Source organism: Sminthopsis crassicaudata, chromosome 5, assembly GCF_048593235.1.
Source record: "Sminthopsis crassicaudata isolate SCR6 chromosome 5, ASM4859323v1, whole genome shotgun sequence".
Taxonomy (NCBI): domain Eukaryota; kingdom Metazoa; phylum Chordata; class Mammalia; order Dasyuromorphia; family Dasyuridae; genus Sminthopsis; species Sminthopsis crassicaudata.
Window position 1 is genome coordinate 163,735,558 of NC_133621.1, and position 19,924 is coordinate 163,755,481.

Sequence of the window (19,924 nt, forward strand, 5' to 3'; positions counted from 1 at the left end):
TTCATAGTATTTTAAGACATTCTTTTTAGGAAATGTACTACATTGTATTCATTTTCTTATGAAAAAATAAGACTATAAGAAAAGAAGCTCAAGGCAAAATGGTAATGTTTCTACATTTTTAATTGGTGCCCTATGTAGAATCTTCGTGATCTTGGTAGAATCCTTTTTGTATTTTTGAGTTATAGATTTAAGAATGAAGCACAATCTAACCTCACTTATTGAACCTGACTGACATTCAAATGACCTTTTCCTTTTTTTTCCTTTCCTGGTTTCAATTTTTTCTAATGAATAGAACCATTGTAGTTAGTCATATTATTGAATATCATCTTTGTTTTTTCTCAGTTGACACTTGTGTGCCATGTCTAAATATAAATATGCAGAGCTTTTCCCTATGATAGCTTTGTACATTGAACATTTAAATTGTTCCCATTATTAATATTTCTAAATAATGTTACTATAGGACTGACTGAAAACATAGTACAGCTTTATATTGATAGAATTCCATGGATAACATACTTGAAACTGGTCCTTTTTGAAGGCATGATTCCTAATAATCTATAGGAATGCGAGCTGGTATTTGTGTGTTGTTAAAACACTTTAAAATGTTATTTCATTTTATCCTTACAATAATCCTGTGAGACAGGTACTGTTAAGTATTACTCCTTTTTGTATATGTGGAAACTGCAATTTAGATTTGCCTGTGGTTGAACAGCTAGTCATTGTCTGAAATGAGATTTGAATTTGGGTGTTTCCTAATTCCAGTTTTTAAAGCTTTTTCCACTTTAAAATATCAAACTTTTCCTGATGATTAGGTTAAAATTAAAGTTATATTAAACTATTTAAATTTTTTTAAGAATAACTTTTTATTTTTAAAGTATGTACAAAGATAGTTTTCAACATTCACCCTTGCAAAACCTTGTGTTCCAAAATTTTTCTTCCTCCCTCCCCATATCCCTTCTCCCCTAGACAGCAAATAATCCAAATATAGTTTAAACATTTGTAATTCTTCTAAACATATTTCCACATTTATCATTCTGCACAAGAAAAATCAGATCAAAAAGGAAGTAAAAATAATAAAAACAAGGAAACAATAACAAAAAAGGTGGAAATACTGTGTTATGATCCAAAATCTTCACAGTCCTCTTTCTGGTTGCAGATGGCTCTTTCTATCACTAGTCAATTGGAACTGGCTTGAATCACCTCATTGTTGAAAAGAATCAAGTCCACCACAGTTGATCATCACATAATCTTGTTTCAACTATTCATTTTTAAAAAGATAAATTTAATGTTGTCTGTTCACTTCATTTCATAATTTTTAGATAACATTTGATTAAATAAAATTCTGCAATGACAAAACACTTTGTTTTTAGAGTTTGTCATAACATTATTTTAGATTCATTATGTGAGCCTAAATAGTATTGTCTTAAGAACTATAATGTATAAATAATATAAAATTGACTATAAGTAATCTAACGACCCATTATTTGTATTGTAGTTAGTTATGTGTTAAAAGTTAGTTGCTCAATGCTAGTAACAGTGATGGTGCTGAGAAGTGTCATTTTATCAGTGAAGGAGAAAACAGAAAATTTTTCAGTATTTCCACGAATTCAAGAAATACTGTACTCATCACTTATTATGGGAGGAAACTATACTGCATTATGATATCTTCAATTTTCCTTTCATACAATCAAATTCATTATTTAATTGTCCTAATGGTTTTTTTTTTAATTTTTAAAAACTTTACCTTATTTCATTTGTCTAAAAAGTTTCTTTATGTTCTTCATATTTATAATCTTTGACATTGGATTAGAAATATTAGTTCCTTTCTAACATTCCTTGTATTTTATGCCATTCTTTCTCCTGAAATATAGCACATGTATATAACACTTACTATGTGCAAGGCAGTTTGCTAAATACTTTACAAAAATAAGCCTTGGGAAGAATGTCCTGTAAATATTCACATTTTTACAGATAGGATAACTTGTCCAGAATCATTACACAGCTAGTAATTAAGTGTCTGAGATCAGATATGAACTCAGTTCTTCCTGCCTCCAGATTTGTTATTTCTTAGTTGTCCCTTTTTCCATCTCTTCTTTTTTACATTACATTGATAGGCCAAAGTCTTTCAGTCATCCACTATTAAATATTTAGATTGCCTTTAATTCATTATATTATAAGTAATACTAATTCTAGATATTTTAATCAAATAATTTTTTTCAATTTTATGACAATTATAAGTCACCTTTCTCCAGAAGTTTGTTGTTAGTGGATGTGTTTTGATAAAGAAAAATTTATTGGTCAAGAAGAAAGATAGAATCTTTAAAAGAGGTGCTTAAATAATCTAAGAGTTTCTGATAGCCAAAGAAAAGTATGGAAAGAATAGTCTGGCATACTTGCTCTATTCTAATAAAGGTGATCTACAAAACTTGGAGAAAACATTGGTATGAGATTCTAAGAGGGAGGATGGTTAAAAAGGACTAGAAAAGTCTTTAAAAAAAAAAGAAATTCTTATATTATAAATGAACCTTATGAATAAGAAAAGATGAAAATTTAAAAAAAAAATTAACTTTTTTTTAATTGCAGAGGCCTGTGAAAGTTACGATTCTAAAAAGCAATGTACAAAAGATGAAAAAGATGAAATTAAGAATGAATATGAAGATGCATGCAACAACAACAAAATTATCTTCCCAGAAGGTGGCTAATAATAAATCCAGAATAAATTCATATTTATGAATGATACTCAGAACAACAAAATAGTCTTTAAAATTATTTTTTGTAGAATTAAGTCTTTGGAAGATTCTGAAGATAACCTGGCAAGATAAGACACTGAGGAATTTTCTCAAATTAAATTGTCAAGCATTCAAACTCTACTGCCGAGTGTGCTACTTAGTTGGGTTGGTTCCATTATTTGAATGCAAATGTATGCTTTCCAAAAAGATGATTTTATGTAGAACGCACATTAAGCAAGTTCTCATAAGTGGTAAGAAAAATTGATACCAGGATACTCTCAAGCTCTCTCTTAAAAACTTTTAGAGTTGATTGTATGACATGGCATAAAACTGCCCAACTTGATATGCCCTTTTCAGAGAAGGTGTTATGCTGTATGAACAAAGTAGAATTGAATTAGCTCAAAAGACATGAGAAATACACAAATTCAGAGAATCCATGCCAAATTTCATATGGACTATTTGTGCCTCACTTGTGGTAGAGCATTCTACTACTTGTATTGATCTGATCAGCCATACTTAGGCACACTAACTTGACTCTAAAATAGTGATGTCACTTTGGTCCTCTTTGAGAATGAAGGACAACAACCAACCAATAACAGATGTACTTGTCTGCTCCTTGGATTGTCCTGATTTTATGTTCACAGTTCAGAGATGAAGTGAAAGGAACTCTAGCTTTTAGGCTGAGGAGATCTTGTTTGGGCTGTGGTTACCTAATCTTTAATTGTAAGCTTCAGCTTTCTTATTTGTAAAGTGGTGATTAATAATGTCTGCACCCTTCACCTCCTGGGTTGTTTGTTTGTAAACACATTATTAATGTGAATTATTCTCTTTTACCTCCTGTATTACTTGTTTTTTCTTAAAAGGAAAATGTTAAACAACTTTCATGGTTTAATTATTCTCCCAGTTGCCTGGCTAATAAGTAGCAGAGATAGGACTAGAACCCTAAGTTGAAGCAGATAAAATAATAGAAAAAATTGGCTAAATTAAAAAAGAAAACTCACAATTAAATGAAATTGTATTTCAGTCTTAAACAGTTAAATTCAAAAAGCTTAATTTGAGCTTTTATAATCCACTGAAAATGTGGTTTTAGGAAAGGCAGTATTTCCATGTTTGTCTATACACATTCCAGACATAATTCAGTAATAAATGCTTTGGAGCATTTATATTAAAAATAAGGGAAAAAACACATTTTTCAAATAACTTATAGTTGTTAGTATGATTCTTATCAGGGTTTCAGCAATTAAATTTAATTCCTTTTTTGCATTCCAATGCATTTCCCAAACAGTTTTGAGTTCCTGATCTCCAGATGAAAACAAGGAGTCACAAAACGAAGTTCTTTTAGTACCCTGGAAGAAAAAGTTAAATTAAATTGAGAATGATTGCTAAGTGTTAGATATGAATGTATGATAAAGCACACCTAAAGAAATTTTTATTTGAATCTAAATACATATATATATATATATATATATATATATATATATACACACACACATATATATATATATGTATATATATATACACACACACACACACATATATGTTCTCCTAAAATAGTTGTCTTAAAATAGTATGCATTTATATTTGAGTTTATTATATAAATGAGTAAAGCACAGTATATCATAATTTAGCTTTTTCTAATCATCTTAAAATTTATAGCAGTGTCGTTAAAATCTGATTTGAGCAAATTGTACAGCTAAAAAAAAAGAGGGGAAGGGGCAATTTTTTTTTTTTCATTCTTCAATAAATTCAGAACCTCACAGATTCTACTCCATTATGGAACTAGGACAGTGGTCAACTCATTGATTAAAACTAGTTAAAAAAATTCTTCATGAGTCGAGAATATTATCTCATTCTGAGAGATGAAAACAATTCAAGACAGATTCAATTCTAATAAGATTACTTAAGTAAATAATATTATTTTGTGTGATTAGTTTACTGTCCTGAGATAGTAAGGGAAATAGCATATGAATTTCTTCTATAGAAAGAGTACCTTTGATAGTTTTCTGATGGTGAAATAATTTTGTTGTACCCAACAAGTTTTATAATCTACCAATATAGACACACTTAAAAATGATTAATGGAAAACTTAATTATAAGTAGGAGACTTAGCACTTCATATAATGAACATCATCATGTTTGATAAATATTTGCTATATATAGTTGAACAAGTAATTTTACTCCAGTGGGCCTATAAAATTAAAGGCTCTACCACAAGTCAGGCATAAATAGTCCATTTGGGGTAGATTCTCTAAATTTGTGTATCTTTCATGTCTTTTGAACTAATTCAGTTCAATTCTACTTTGCTCAGAGAGCATAATGCTTTCTTTGATAAGGGCACATCAAGCTGGGTGGTTCTGTGCCTTGTCATACAATCAATTCTAAAGTTTTTAAGAAAGATCCAAGGTCTCATTCAGCTCTCAATTCCATTTTACAGTAATTTAATTTCTCAGCCAGTCATTTTGTAGTTAATGACTGTATATACATAGTTAGACAATAAATGGCCACATTCTCCCTTACATCATGTGGAACTTAATTCCTTGGATTTCCTATCTGTGTTCAAGACAGTTTTCTACCTACTAGGAGGAAGATATTTGGCCATGATTGATAGTATCCTTCCTGTCTGTGGGAATTTCTACTTCTCTTGGAGATAATCTTTTGCCAACAAATGTGGTACCCCTAAATATATCTTGGGAATGTGACCTTCTCATAGAGGTAACTTAGTGATGCAGTGGAGAAAGTATTAGATCTGAGTTCAGATATGACATATATAAACTGTAAACTTTGAGAAGTCATTAACTTCAACTTCAGTTTCCTTGGTTTTAAAAAAGGGTAATAATAGCACCTCCCTATCAGAGTTTATTTTGAAGATCAAATGTAGTAATTGTTTTTTTAAAAAATATATTTTTAATATTTTTATTTTTCTTTTGTTACATTTAAAACAATTTTTTGATATTTGCTTTAAATTTTTAGAGTTCCAGAATATCTTCCTTCCTCCCTACCCCCACACCCCTATTAAGAAAGCACATGTGAAATTATGCAAAACATTTCCATAAAAGTCATATTGTGAAAGAAAAAAATAGATCTCTCCTCAAATCCCCCCCCCCAAAGTCTCAAGAAAAATAACTTTTTTTAGAGTATGCTTTAACCTGCATTCAGACTTAATTAGTTCTTTCTCTGTAGATAGATTGCATTTTTCACCTTAAATCCTTTAGAGTAGTTGTAGATCCAAATGATATAATTGTAAGATACTTATTAATATGGTATCTATCACATAGTAACTGCTATTTAAATATTATTGTTACAAATAAAAGTTTACTATGTCCAGTCTCATGCATTGTGCTCTGGACTATAGTCCCTCCCACAATTCTCTGTATATACCAAACGATTGGGCCAGCACAGGATAGTGTGAAGGGCCATTTTCCAAGCATATTCTTATAGCGTATTGTCCAATTGGTAATTAGCCTCAAGTGCTCGATTGTCCTACCTCAGGGCATTGACTCAAGACTTTCAGCCCTTTACAGACATTTTCATGTCTTCATTTGAGAGCACCTGTTTCAGATATGAGAATATCGTGACTTTGTTCATTTCTTGTTACATTAATCCTCTAGCCAATCTGAAAAAATTTTTCCACTTATTCCCCCACTCCAAATCCAAATGAATAGTACAAGAAATAGATCTCTAGTTCATTCACAAGTTGAAAGGGTTATACAATAACACTCTGGAATCACCAAATGGGGCCATAATTGTTCCTTTATTCTCATTCCTCTTCCCCTCTATCAACAACTTAGTGAAAGGCAAGGTTTGAAGAAAGAACTGATTTATTGGGTTAAAACTTCAATCTTCTTGACCTAGAGTTTACTTCCTTAAGTCTTTTGGAAAAGTGAATAAAACACAACAAAAACACAATTCTAGTCTAGTGATTTATAAAGCACTTTAGCGTTTACAAATAACTTACTTTGTTATCATTACCATTTAATTGTAAATAAAGGTCACTGAGAGAACTGTATGTGTCTTGAGGCCAGATTCAAACTTGCCTCCTCATTCCAAGACTAGTATTCCATCAACTGTATTATTTGGTTCCCTCTGATTCTCTGATCCTAAATATTTAATTTATTAAATTGTGGTATGCATCTTTTTCATAAATTCCATACATAGGTGGAATATAATCTACCCAAACAGTAATTTAAGTTTTTTGTTTTTAAAGTTCATTTATCTAGTGATCTTTTCTTTGAACAAACTCTTACTGTAAAGCTGTTACCTCAAATCTTTTCATAGCTACCAGTTATATATCACATCCTCTTTCCTGGTTTAATTTAGCAGAAATAACATTTGTCAGTTATAGCTAATGGTTTTTATATCTGTCAAATTCTGTACTTTTTTAATTATGAGAAGGCCTAGGATGAGCAACTAATAGTGAATAATTCCAAACATTTACTTTATTTGAGATTCACTTCATTTGAGAAACTCGTTCTTGAACTTGGATCCTATTTTGAGAATGTTTTAGTTTCAATTTCTACTAAATCTTCTGTAAAGATCAAAAGCCATGAGAATTTATTTGGAGTGGAGGAATGATCTTTAAGATATTTGGGATATTCTTATAAATGTATCAGATGGGATTTAGGACTGATTAATAATTCTTGATTATTAGTATTGCAAAGATAGTTTTGAATATTAAATATTGATATGAATTCTGCCTAGTCATTTGAGAGCTATAGTTATTGGGAAATGTGCTGTGTTTACATCTATATCTCAATCTGAAACTCCACTGGCACATAGCAGAATTCAGTCAGTCTTAGAATTAGCTCAATCTAGAGAGTGTCAATTAGAGAATTTTTGAGAAGTGGCCAGATTGCTATGTATTTTTGTCTGTTAGAGAACATTTTAATTTCTGTCATTAAGAAGCTGAGATGAAGAGCATTAAGGGAGTGAATTGTTTTGTATTGCTTTGTTTTCTTTGTATCTCTAGTACCTAACATAGAGGCTGGGCAGATAGTATGCCAATAAATGTCAATTCAATTGAATTTGAATTGAAATGTTTATAAAATTTCACCTGACTGAATCAACCTGGTCTATATTATTCATAGTTCTTTCAAGATCTCCTTATGAGATCTTCCTTAATTTCAGATATTCCTACCTTCAGAGAGGTAGGGATTAAGTATAGCTTCAATCAGGATTCATAATCCTTATGGGTTTGGTGACATTTTTCTTGATATTGTTATTCTTGGTATTTTTAATGTGAGTGCCTCATAATGGTGTGTATGTTTTTTTCCCTCATAACTCAGTGACAAAATAATTGTAATATAGTAGCTAAGGATGGGAAGAAGAATACCTAACTGAAAAATTTGATTACTTACACTTTTACCAAATATCAATTCTTAAGAGTTAATAATGATTGTTTTGACTGTGCAGGGAAGTTTTATTAGTAGTTAGACCATGATTGATAGTCTTATTTATATAGTAGTATTTCTTTTAGGTTATATCTTGACTGTTTCACCATTATTTCAACTATGTTCAGTGGCTCTTCTGACAGAAAACATATGATCTTTATTTTCTTACATTGTCTTTGCATCAGAATTCTTGATTCAGAAATAAATCATGCTAATACTACTTGAAAGAGTAGAAATTCACTTCCATCTGTATTTTAAATATTCCATTATATATTTCTCTCTATATCTGTATCTACACTTAAATAAGATGTATGAAGTAATTATATTCTATAGCCTATATTTACTGTGTATAAGGTGTGGAAAAGTTATGCTCTTTATGATGTGAATATTCACCAAAGAATGTTATGTGTATAGTACTTAAAAGTATTTTAAGGACTGAATTTTTTTTTTTTTTTTTTATCGTTACAGCAATCCCATAATATAGGCAAAGCAGTTATCCTCATTTTACAGGTGGAGAAACTGAACTTCAGAAAGGTCAAATTACTTTCTTAAGGTCACTTATTTTTGTATCAGCAACATTTTGCTTGATTTCTAGTACATCACTGACATTAATAAATGCTTATTAATTGATTGATTAGCTTGGAATTATTTTCCACTCCAATGCATTCTCTCAACTTTGGGGAACTATATATGTGTTGATACCTCCTCAGAAACTCGTAAGCAATCACTTTCTTAGGTCAAATCTCTTCAATTTTCTGTGATTTGTATATACCTTCACTCAACTTCATCTAAGCACAGAGATGGTATTCTTTATCTTTTGTCACTTATAACTACTCACCTTCCATCTGAAGTTGTCTTAACTGATCATAGCTTTACTTTTCCATCTTTGTCTTCCTATCTCTGTCTTCCTAAATGTAGTCTTCACTATCATGTCCAGTCTGTTTCCCTGCTTATCATATTTATTTCCTCCGTTCTGGTTTTATAAACCCTTTGCATTCTTGTCCCTGTAGTTACCCAATTTTTTTGCTATCACTTACACTTGAATCTCCATATCCTTTGTTTTGTCATTGCTTATAACTTTTAAAGCCCCACCTATGGGGTAATCTCCAATATCAAGTGAATCCTACTGCTAAATTTCACTGTAAGAAATGGCAGGGCAGATAGGTGGTGTGCTGGATAGAGCACTGGCCTTGGAGTCAGGAGGATCTGAGTTCAAATTTGATTTAGACGCTTGAATCTTGGGCAAGTCATTTAACCCTAATTGCTTCAGATTAAAAAAAGTCATGTAATCATTTTGACTTGGACCACTTTAAATATGTTATTTTCTAGTTATTAATATCATATAGAAAGATATACATACAAATAAATTTTGCCACTGTAATGAAGGATACCTAGCACAGAGACCAAAGAAAGAGGAACTTCCTATAGATATAGTTGACAAATAGCATCTTAATGATTAGGTCAAGATCCAGAATATGTTAATAATTAGGTGACACACTAAATAGAGTGCTAGGCAGAGTCAGGAAAATTTATCTTTGTGAGTTCACATCTGGCCTCAGATCCTTACTACCTGTGTAACCCTGGGCAAGTCATTTAACCATGTTTGCCTCAGTTCCTCATCTGTAAAATGAGCTGGAGAAGAAAATGGCAAACCAGTTTAATATCTTTGCCAAAAGACCCCAAATGGGGTCATGAAGAGTTAGATATATATCAATGAACTTTGCCCATCTTAACTAGGAATAAAAGAATATGCTGGACTTCAGTTGCGAAATTGTGTAGTACTTTTAATGACAGCAAATATGAAGGCTTAGCATTTTGCATGGTTACAAAGAAATAGTTCTAGATCTGAATTTTCTTATTCCTCATTCTTTTCAGCCTTTCTAAAGCTTTTGACACTGATGAACACCCTATTATGAGGTAGCTAGGTGGTAGAAAGAGAGAGCTTTATCATGAGTCAGGAAGATCTAAGTTCAAATTTGGCTTCAATTACATATTAGCTATATGACTGTGGCAAATGATTTAATCTGTATATTCCACAACCTTAAAATAGGGTTAATAATTGTAGGCTTGATGTGAGGATTAAATTATAATTTTTGTAAAATGCTTAGCATGCTGCCTCACTAGGTACATTTTAGGTACTATATATATGTTTATTCCCCTTCTTGATACTCTCATCTGCATAGGTTTTTGTGACACTCTTTATTTCTATTACCTTGCAAGTGTATGCCAATCCTTATACTGGCCCTATTATTCCTCCATAAAAAACTCCATTTTCTGGCTTCATGGGATTTTTACTTGTTCTTTAATGTTCAAAGTTTCCTAGTTTGGCTTTCTTATGTTTCAATTAAAGCCACTTTATGCAAAAAGCCTTTTCTAGTCTACCTTAAGGTTTATTATCACCTTGTCTTCCTGAATTATCTCTATCTATTCCTTTCCCCTCTATCCCCACCCCCTTTCCCTCTTTTTCCTCTCTCTTCCTTTCCATCATTCCCTAGATAGTTTATACCTATATTTATCTTATTTGTTCTAGTTGTTTGCTTATTTTTTCTGTCCATTAAAGTGTGAGCTTGTAGGCAAGGATTGTTTTTGCCTTTCTTTGTATCCTTTGCCTTTAGTGTAGCAATTGGATATAGTAACCATTTAATACATGTTTGTTGACTTAACAGGAAGTCAGAGAACCTGAGTTTGAATCATACCTCAACCTCATATCTTAGAACTTTGTATCTCTGATAGTTGACCTTGAGGACAATGAAGACAGTCGTGATATGCTTAAGTAAGCCAATAGCATATTTCTAGTAAATATCTCTGCTCAAGAATTGATAAAAGAGTGACCATTGAGGAAATGTACCATTAGAAAAGGAGATTTCTTTCATCATGTAGTATGAATGAAAATTGATTAGCCAATAAATTTAGTACTTCTTTTATACATTTCAAAAATGATAAAGATGACCTGTAATGTGTGAGATTCTTCTGTGGAGAATGTGTTGAAAATTTTGAACAATAAATTACAAAATGAAAGTGCATGAGTAAGATTGTGATTTGTACCAGTGGAAACAAAAGCACATTAATGGGATCATAGATTTATTGAAACATACATTCCTTACATTGGATATTCTGCCATCTCTACAATATTTTTCTCATATGTTTATACTATGAACCTATTAGGCCTTTGGCTATTATGTCATATTTGAATGCCAAGAAAATGTTTTGTTTGTTTGTTTTAAAAATTCAGTAGGCAATCATGAATCACTGAAGTTTTCAGAAATGGGGTGACATGATTCAAATGTATACATTTAAAGGATTATCTTGGCAGAAATGTAAACATTGAACTGGAAAGGAAAGAGACATCTTAGGTGAGAAGTTTAATTAATATCTGAATTACAGTTCAGGCAATGGAAGTAAAAAAGAGAACAGAAGAAAGGCATTACAAAGGGGAAAATCCACGGGCCTTGGCAATTGATTGCATATGGAGGATGAGGAAGTGGAAAGGAAGAAATTTGAAGATTTGGTAATTGGGACAATGTTTGAGCCATTAGTAGAAAATATTAAATCAAAAGTTTGGGTAGGAGGGACAAAGATACTGAAGTTTAGGGAGTGTAATACCTAATTGTTGGGAATGGAAGTGAGGGGCTGGCATTTACCAGATAAGGTAATTAGTTCATTTGTTAAAGATTTATAGAATTGTTTAGTAGTAATATTATAATACACTAGGAACTTGGTTTTCTAGAAACCTTAGTACATGTCATTATGATGAGAAAGGGAATTCCTTTTGGATCGACGCAAGGATAGTCCAGTGATGGTGTAAGAGTCCCCTGTAAAGGAATTTACAGGCCCGAAAACCTAGATTGATAAAAAAGGTTTATTGTAGGGATTTGGAAGTAAAGTTTAGTTAGTAAAGTTGAGGGTAGTGATAATAGGGCACCAGAATAGGTCCGGTGGGCAGAAACCCTTGACATGACCGACATAAGGATGCCATGCTTAGGACTTCTGCAAAAAACGTGGACTCCAAAGTAGCCCCTTTTATAATGGGGGCTCTTGGTGATCTTGAAGGTGGGTGGAGTCCCAGGCTCCTGGTGGGTTTTTAGCCAGGGTCAGCATTGAATAGAATTCAATGGGTTTAAACTGTGGGGGTTGGGAAAACCCAAATTAGCTCATATCCAGTGGGGCTGGGGAAAGCCTGGATATCATTGGAATTCAAAAGGGTGCTTTTTTACCAGGATTTGTGAATCAAAAGATCCTAGCTTCTTCAGCCATGTTGGGGTTTGGAAATCAGAAAGGAATCTCAAAGGGACCTCAACCCCCATCAATTATGTACTAAGTAGCTGTTGCCCAATAATTAAATATTTATCCTTTTGTTAGAATAGTATAGTTATAGGCAAGAACACATAAACCTAAACCTGTTGGTCCAAGTAAGCTGAGTATAACATATATCCTTGTTGCTTTGCAAGTGCTAGCTTTACGAGTTAGCTCTTCCTGAGATGTTCTTCTGAGTACCATTCCTCCTATTTTCTTTCCTGCCCATCAATAATCCCCAATATACACATGCACACACTTACACAGTTTAGTTTCAATGTGGAACATATATTATTGCAACAAAAAAAATTGCAATATTTTCCCGGGGTCAGTACTTTAATTCTCCTGGAGAGTTTTTGTGGCTTCTGATCTGTTTTCTGATATTCTCCTTGACTTTCTGTTTACTCTGGCTAATTTCTTTCTTTTTTTTTTTTTGTTGTTGTCTTTTTTTGGAATCAGACTTAAGTCTCTTGTCCAAATGCTGTTCTGTGTAATGGTTTTCTTGGTGATCCACATATCATTTTTGGAGGAGTTCAATTGGCCTTCTTGGTCTCTTGATCCAGTGACCATTGAATATATACTGTCCTGTACTTATGGTACGAAGTAATTTAGGTTAATAACATAAAACCCCAAGAGACAGATAGACACACACACACACACACACACACACACACACACACACACACACACACAGAAAGAGGCAGACAGAAACAAAGGGAGAAGAAGGTTGGGGAGAGAGAGGAAAAGAGAGAGGGATACACAGAGAGAACACTTAAGATTGCACATAATCAAAAAGTGAGAGAGAATGCAATTAAAACTGAGTAGCTGAATCCTGAGACAGTGGGAAACACATAAAGAATAGCTTGTCCAAAGGAGACAAGTGCAAGATCCCATCTTCCTTCCATTTGATCCTTATCAAGATCATTGCTATGTGTTACTACTCAAGTAGCATTTACTTTCCACATTCCTAATAACAATGTAGCTTTGTACTTATAGCTTACTACTGTCACTTATTTGTGACTTTGTTCCCTAAACCTCTCTCTCCCTTCTTCCTATGGGAGAAACCACCAGAAAAAAAAGGACTTTGTTCATTCCTTTCTAATAGTCATCACTTAATTCCATCCACCAGGGATTTTTCCCATCTAATACTCAAGTAGATTGAGTTTCTCTATACCAGAACTTTAAGAAAATTACTTCTTTTTAGTGAAAATCTTTTAAAATGTATTAAGTATGCCACCTTCTACAAACTAAACAAGGTTTCTTTTTTTTCTTGATGATGCAGGGGTGCAGCACCATGGAGCATAATTTTTATGATATACATCACATATGATTATAAACAATCTTTCTCTCTAGTCATATATATGTATAATTGAAGTTCAGCCAATTTTTTAAAAAATTATTAATTTCCATTGTTTTTTCATCATTGCCATTTCTGAATATGCCTTCCTTCATCACCCTCTTACTTGGTGAAAGACTTTTGTTTTTTATATTGTAAAACTTACTTAAAAAAAATAAAAATAGGTCAGACTTTAACCACTACCCTGAGGATATAATATATATATATATATATATATATATATATATATATATATATATTTATTTTTTTTTTTTTTAAATTCCTATGACATACCCTATTCAAAAAAGGAAATATAGCCAGTCTGGAAGCCCAAGACCATTGCATGTTATGAAGTTGGTTGTTTAAAAACGTTGTTTGTTATTAGTTGGAATGCTGGGTGTAGGCTGGTGTGCTTCATATTTGCATATAGCCTGAAAGTCATGTTTTTTATTCTCAACAAATATCATCTTTGTTGGAATATCTCTAGTCAGTATAGCTACAGTGAGGGCTTTTTTACTTAGGAAAAGACATATTCTATCTAAGACTTGTTTCTTTCTTCCCCCTTCTTTTTGAGATAGCTTTAAGTTAAGGTGCCTTCTTTCTACTCAAACTTATTGAGGATGCACCAGTTGTCTTATTTAGTATACTCTTGGTGCTCAATAATTATTAAAAATAATAATTATCATTAGACCTAATGATGATGACAGATTAGGAATAATTAAATTTACTACATGAAGGCTAATGCTACTGGTAAATTTCAGTTCCAGGAGGAAAACTTGACAAAAGGTAAAGTAATTTTGTATGTAAGTTTTATAAACACACACATTTATACATACACAAGTATATAATTGTTATTGTTTTTTTCATGTTAAGAAAAAAGTCATATGAAGCTGTCAGAGCGTGGTATAATGTTGGATAGAATTTTAAATTTTAAGTTCTATTAAATTGAATGCACATTGTATATTGTTTTAGTTTTGTAATGATGTTAACATGCAATTCCTTTTAGGTACTAAGGTGTGGGAAATTATTTTATTCAATAGGCAGTTTCATTTTTCTCAAATTTCTTTTAAACTATCGTCTCAAGTTATTATGTAGTTTTTAAAACTGAGTTAATAGAAATATTGTCTTCTGTGTAAAAAGCAGTATCTGTATTAGCATTTCAAAATGTTTTTCAACATTCACTGAATCAAATGTTAGGCTAAGTTGAATCTTTTCATGGTTTTATGCTGTATTATTTATTATTAAAAAAAGATTTTTGGCCAGAGTTCCTTATGAAGGTGAAAAAGATTACAAAGAAAGAAATGTTTCTTTGTCACTTTTTACTATCTCAGAGCTGATTTTTTATTTTGTAAAACAACATTTTTTTTTTCTATTTCTATACTTACAAAGTGCTTTATAAGTGTTTCAGATGTTTGGTGAAATCAGCCATTGATATCTTCACTATATCTTTTCCCCCTTTATTGTTTTATTTTTTCTGATTATATATGTATATTAACTTTTTAAAATACACATTTCCTTATGAATTATGTTGGGAGATCATTAGTATATCTTGACAGTTATAAACATTATATTATTTTTAGAGCAAACGTGCACGTTTCCAAAATAATCTTAATTTGTCATAGCATTCTTTGAGTGGTTTCAGAATTTTTCAGGGTTTCTATGGAGTCATTTTGGTGATATTTTAATCATTGCTTCAAATAAAAGTGTCTTATCTTACTGGTGTCTTATCTACTCATACTATCTTTTTCTTGATAAGTGTTTAGACTTGTTTATAGCCATAGAACTGCAACTGATGCTATTTCTTATCAGTAGATTATTTTGGATCTAACTCTTTTTTAAATAGAATGTGTAAATAAGCAAATATCTGTGCAATAATTTATTTCCTCATTATTAAATATAAGCAAATACTATGGGAATTTGACGTTGTTTTAGGATTTTGATGAAAAACTAGCCATAAGAATGAATTATGTATTAAAAATTCATTTTTAAAAGTAGCATATTGATTTATTATCTAAAAATAATTGCAAGTAAATATGTACTATTTCCATAACACTTATGCAGCAGAAATTTAGGGATTCAGTTTTTCAAGTTTTTATTATTTACTTTCTACATCATTAGGATATAATTCTCATTAGATTTTTTATGATGTCATTTTTATGGGATTCTTTTTATTTTGAAAAAATTGTAGCAATACACTGAAGTCTTTCGAAGTGTTTAAGCATCTGTAAGATGAGGTTAGACTAGATAGCCTCTTTACTATTACCACTTTAGATCAATCTAGAGCCCCTTTGGGAACATATAATCCATTTTAGCCAAGATAGATTACTAGATGGAACAAGAGGAAAAGATTTATACTGAAGGGAAGTTTGTTGCCTATGGAATAGGAATTCCAGAGGACACAGTTGAATGACTGTGTGTAATTAGCTTGAACTTTGAGGGAGGAGGATTGAAAGGAATGGAATTGATGAATTTGTTGATGATGGTGTGGGGTTTGGAATGAGGTTTGGATTCCTCTTACTTTAAAGGACAAATGTAGTAGGAGATGGAAGACCTTCAGTCGAGGGGAATGTTGTCCTTTTTTGCCACTTCAGACTGAGCTGGTAGCAGAATGTGAAAGTTGTCTTCTGCTGGAACAGATAGAAGTGGTTGCTTTGGGGCAAATGGAAGATGCCTTATCTTGTCCCTTGTCAGGGCGACATGTTCTATACAACAAGAAATGGAAGACATTTGATACTAATGCAAGGTCTGAGGTTTTCTTACCTGAGGAAGACTGGCTACAAAGCAGCAGCAGGGATGGTGGTGGACTCCCTATTCAGGGAGACGTCTTCTGGAGTAGATGGAGGACGCAAACTTGCTCCCTCACAGCCTTTCCTCAGGGGGGACAGGTTGTACTCAACAGGAAGGAGATGGAAGGCACAAGGTGGTAGGGCAGCAATGTACTGAATGGATAATTAATAATAATTGTTGTTGTTATTATTGGTTAAAGATATACCTGTGTAGGTACCAGGCAAACAGCATTAATTTGTAAATAGAGTTTCATTAAGTTATTTTGATGCCAATTGAGAATCAGACCTCAAATTAAGAGACTTCTAATAGCTAAAGTTGAAACAAAGTTGCTTCTCTTTGTGATCCAAACATCATTGTTCCTTCAAAAATTCAAAATATATTTCTGTTAAGGAATGTACAAGATGCTGTGCATACAAAGATAGAAACGGTATAGCTCTTGCTTTTCCATAGCCACACACTTTCTGTAACCTATTTCTTTAACTCCACCTCAGCTATATACAGGAATGATCATATCCTTGTCCTTGCCATTACTCCCATAAATGTACCACATATGAGAGTTCTGAAATCTCCTAATCTAACACTTCTTTCCACTTCTTTCTTTTTCTCTCCATATAACCCTATATTATATCCCCACCATGATCTCTATTCTCTTAGCTCCTCAGTACTCTCCCAAGCCATTTCTTTTTCCAATTTTTAGCTCTTTGGTGAATTCATTCAACTTCACATTGTCCTTTTCTCTTGAAACCTTACTCATCATTTCTCCAATTGAGTCCTTCTGAACCTTACCCTTAGATCACTTCCATCATTCTCTGTCTCCACTATTGCATCATACTGATGACTGAAGGTAGAGAAAATCACAAAATCATTCTGACAAGATCCACTACAAATTTATGTTACATGGCTTCAACTAGACCCTCACTACTGTCTAGCAATTCTAACCTTTTTTCTTTCTTTTTTTATTATAGCTTTTTATTTATAAGATATATGCATGGGTAATTTTTTCAGCATTGACAAATGCAAAACCTTTTATTCCAACTTTTCCCCTCCTTCCTCCCCTTCACCCCTTCCCCCAGATGGCAGGTTGATCAATACATGTTAAATATGTTAAAGTATAAATTAAGTACAATATATGTATACATGACCAAAATACATGTATTTTGCTGTACAAAAAGACTCGGCCTTTGAAATAGTGTACAATTAGCCTGTGAAGGAAATAAAAAATGCAGGCACACAAAAATAGAGGGATTGGGAATTCTATGTAGTGGTTCATAGTCATCTCCTACAGTTCTTTCTCTGGGAGTAGTTGGTTCAGTTCTTTACTGCTCTATTAGTGGCCACTTCAATCAGAATTGATCATAGTATAGTATTGTTATTGAAGTATATAATGATCTCCTAGTCCTGCTCATTTCATTCAGCATCAGTTCCCGTAAGCCTCTCCAGGCCCTTTTGAAGTCATCCTGCTGTTCATTTCTTATAGAACAATAATATTCCATAACATTCATATACCACAATTTATTCAGCCATTTTCCAATTGATGGGCATCCACTCAGTTTCCAGCTTCTGGCCACTACAAAGAGGGCTGCTACAAACATTCTTGCACATACAGGTCCCTTTCCTTTCTTTAAAATCTCTTTGGGATATAAGCCTAGTAGTAATAGTGATGGATCAAAGGGTATGCACAGTTTCATAACTCTTTGAGCATAGTTCCAAATTGCTCTCCAGAATGGCTGGATGTATTCACAATTCCATCAACAATGTATCAGTGTCTCTGTTTTCCCACATCCCTCCAACATTCCACATTATCTTTCTCTGTCATTCTAGCCAATATGACAGGTGTGTAGTGGTATCTCAGAGTTGTCTTAATTTGCATTTCTCTGATTAATTAAGGCTTGGAGCATCTTTTCATATGGCTAGAAATAGTTTCAATTTCTTTGTCTGAGAATTGTTTGTTCACATCCTTTGATATACCTTCTTTCTTAGCTCCTCATTCCATTCTCCACAGTGGCTCTTCCAAATCTTTTCATCCCTTCCAAAACTCCAAATATGGAAGTAGGGAATCTGATTAGAAAGCTATTCTAATTATAAAAATGAGAAATAATGCATTTCTGAACCATGGTGATAGAAGTGAAAATACAAAGGGAGAGAGGAGAGAAAGACAGGCTGAGGAATTTAAATATGTATGGCAAGTGTTTTGAGAGAATAAGTGACTTTAGAAATAAACTAATTCAACCTCTTCATGCAAATGAGGAAACTGAGACCCAGGGGGTATAAAAGTTCTTGTCCAAAATCATACAGATTGTAAATTACAGAGACTGATTTCAAATTTAGTTCTTCTGACTCTAGCTCATATGAGTTTGATTCTATATATTTTAAATTTGTCTCGTTGCCAGAAGAGCTGTCACAGTTATGTACACTTATTTGAGAGGTATCTTCTAAAGGGAATGATTGAAATAATAGGAATAGATGAAGATTCCAACAAAGAAATTGGAGAGGGAAAAAAAAATAGAGACCCTTTGGAACATTTAATTTTAAGAGATGAAAGGAAAAAGGAAAAGCCGGGGCTGTGGAGAGAGGAGTATATATAGACAGAGAAGTGAATAAGTAGTTAAAAAAAAAAAAAAGAAGTAGATAGGAGGATGGAAATCTGAGTAAACAGTTTAAAAAGTAATAGGAAATTCAAGAAAGATTAAGACTGATAAGGAGGAATTGGATTTTTTTTTTTTAAATCTTCTATGGATCTAGAGAACAACATTCAGCTATATTGGTGATCTTTCTAAACAACATGGCTTAGCTAAGAAATTCTTGGTTTGTTTTAATGATATTCCTTCAAAAACTGTAGAAAATTAGAACTACTATTCTCAATATGATTCTGGTCATTAAGGAGGAATGGAATAAAATTGATGGAACTTTAGAGAAAAGTACTCATATATCCTAAAATATTTAATAGAGAAGGGAAAAAAAGATGTTTGTAGACTGATGTTCAAGGAATTTATTAGTCAATTTAGATTTTCAAGACATATACAAGGTGGAAACAAAAAGATGAAAGAAAAGTATGACATGGTCTTATAATTACAAGGTTCAGAGTATTAAGTATCAGAATATATTACTTCTAGAAAGGAATGCAAAGGACAAGAAAAAAGGATTTTTTTTTAAAGTTATTTTGGGGGAAAGAGTATCAAAGAACCAATTAGGGTAGATTGGAGGAAGATAATGGACATTGAAGAGAAGATAGAAATACTTAATTCTAATTTTGCTTCTCTTTATTGTGTTAAAAGTAAAGTGATAATTTTGCACTGGAAAATAACCAATAGGGAATTATATCTAAGATAAGCAAGGAGATAAGATAAATATTTTTTATCCCCAAATATTGAAAGAAATAATGAAGTCTCTTT

At 32.4% G+C, this 19,924-nt stretch overlaps 1 protein-coding gene across 4 annotated transcripts in view; it reads left to right on the top strand.

Annotated features, from left to right (window-relative positions):
• The window catches only part of USP6NL (USP6 N-terminal like), a 183,436-nt gene that overhangs the window by 67,276 nt on the left and 96,236 nt on the right, over positions 1–19,924 (top strand). Inside the window, exon 3 of one of the 4 annotated variants that reach the window (XM_074268663.1) lies at positions 2,584–2,694. The exons of the other annotated variants lie outside the window; for them this stretch is intronic. Coding sequence (XP_074124764.1) covers positions 2,584–2,694 — 111 coding nt within the window. The remainder of the gene's footprint in view (positions 1–2,583; positions 2,695–19,924) is intronic. 4 annotated transcript variants of the gene reach the window in all.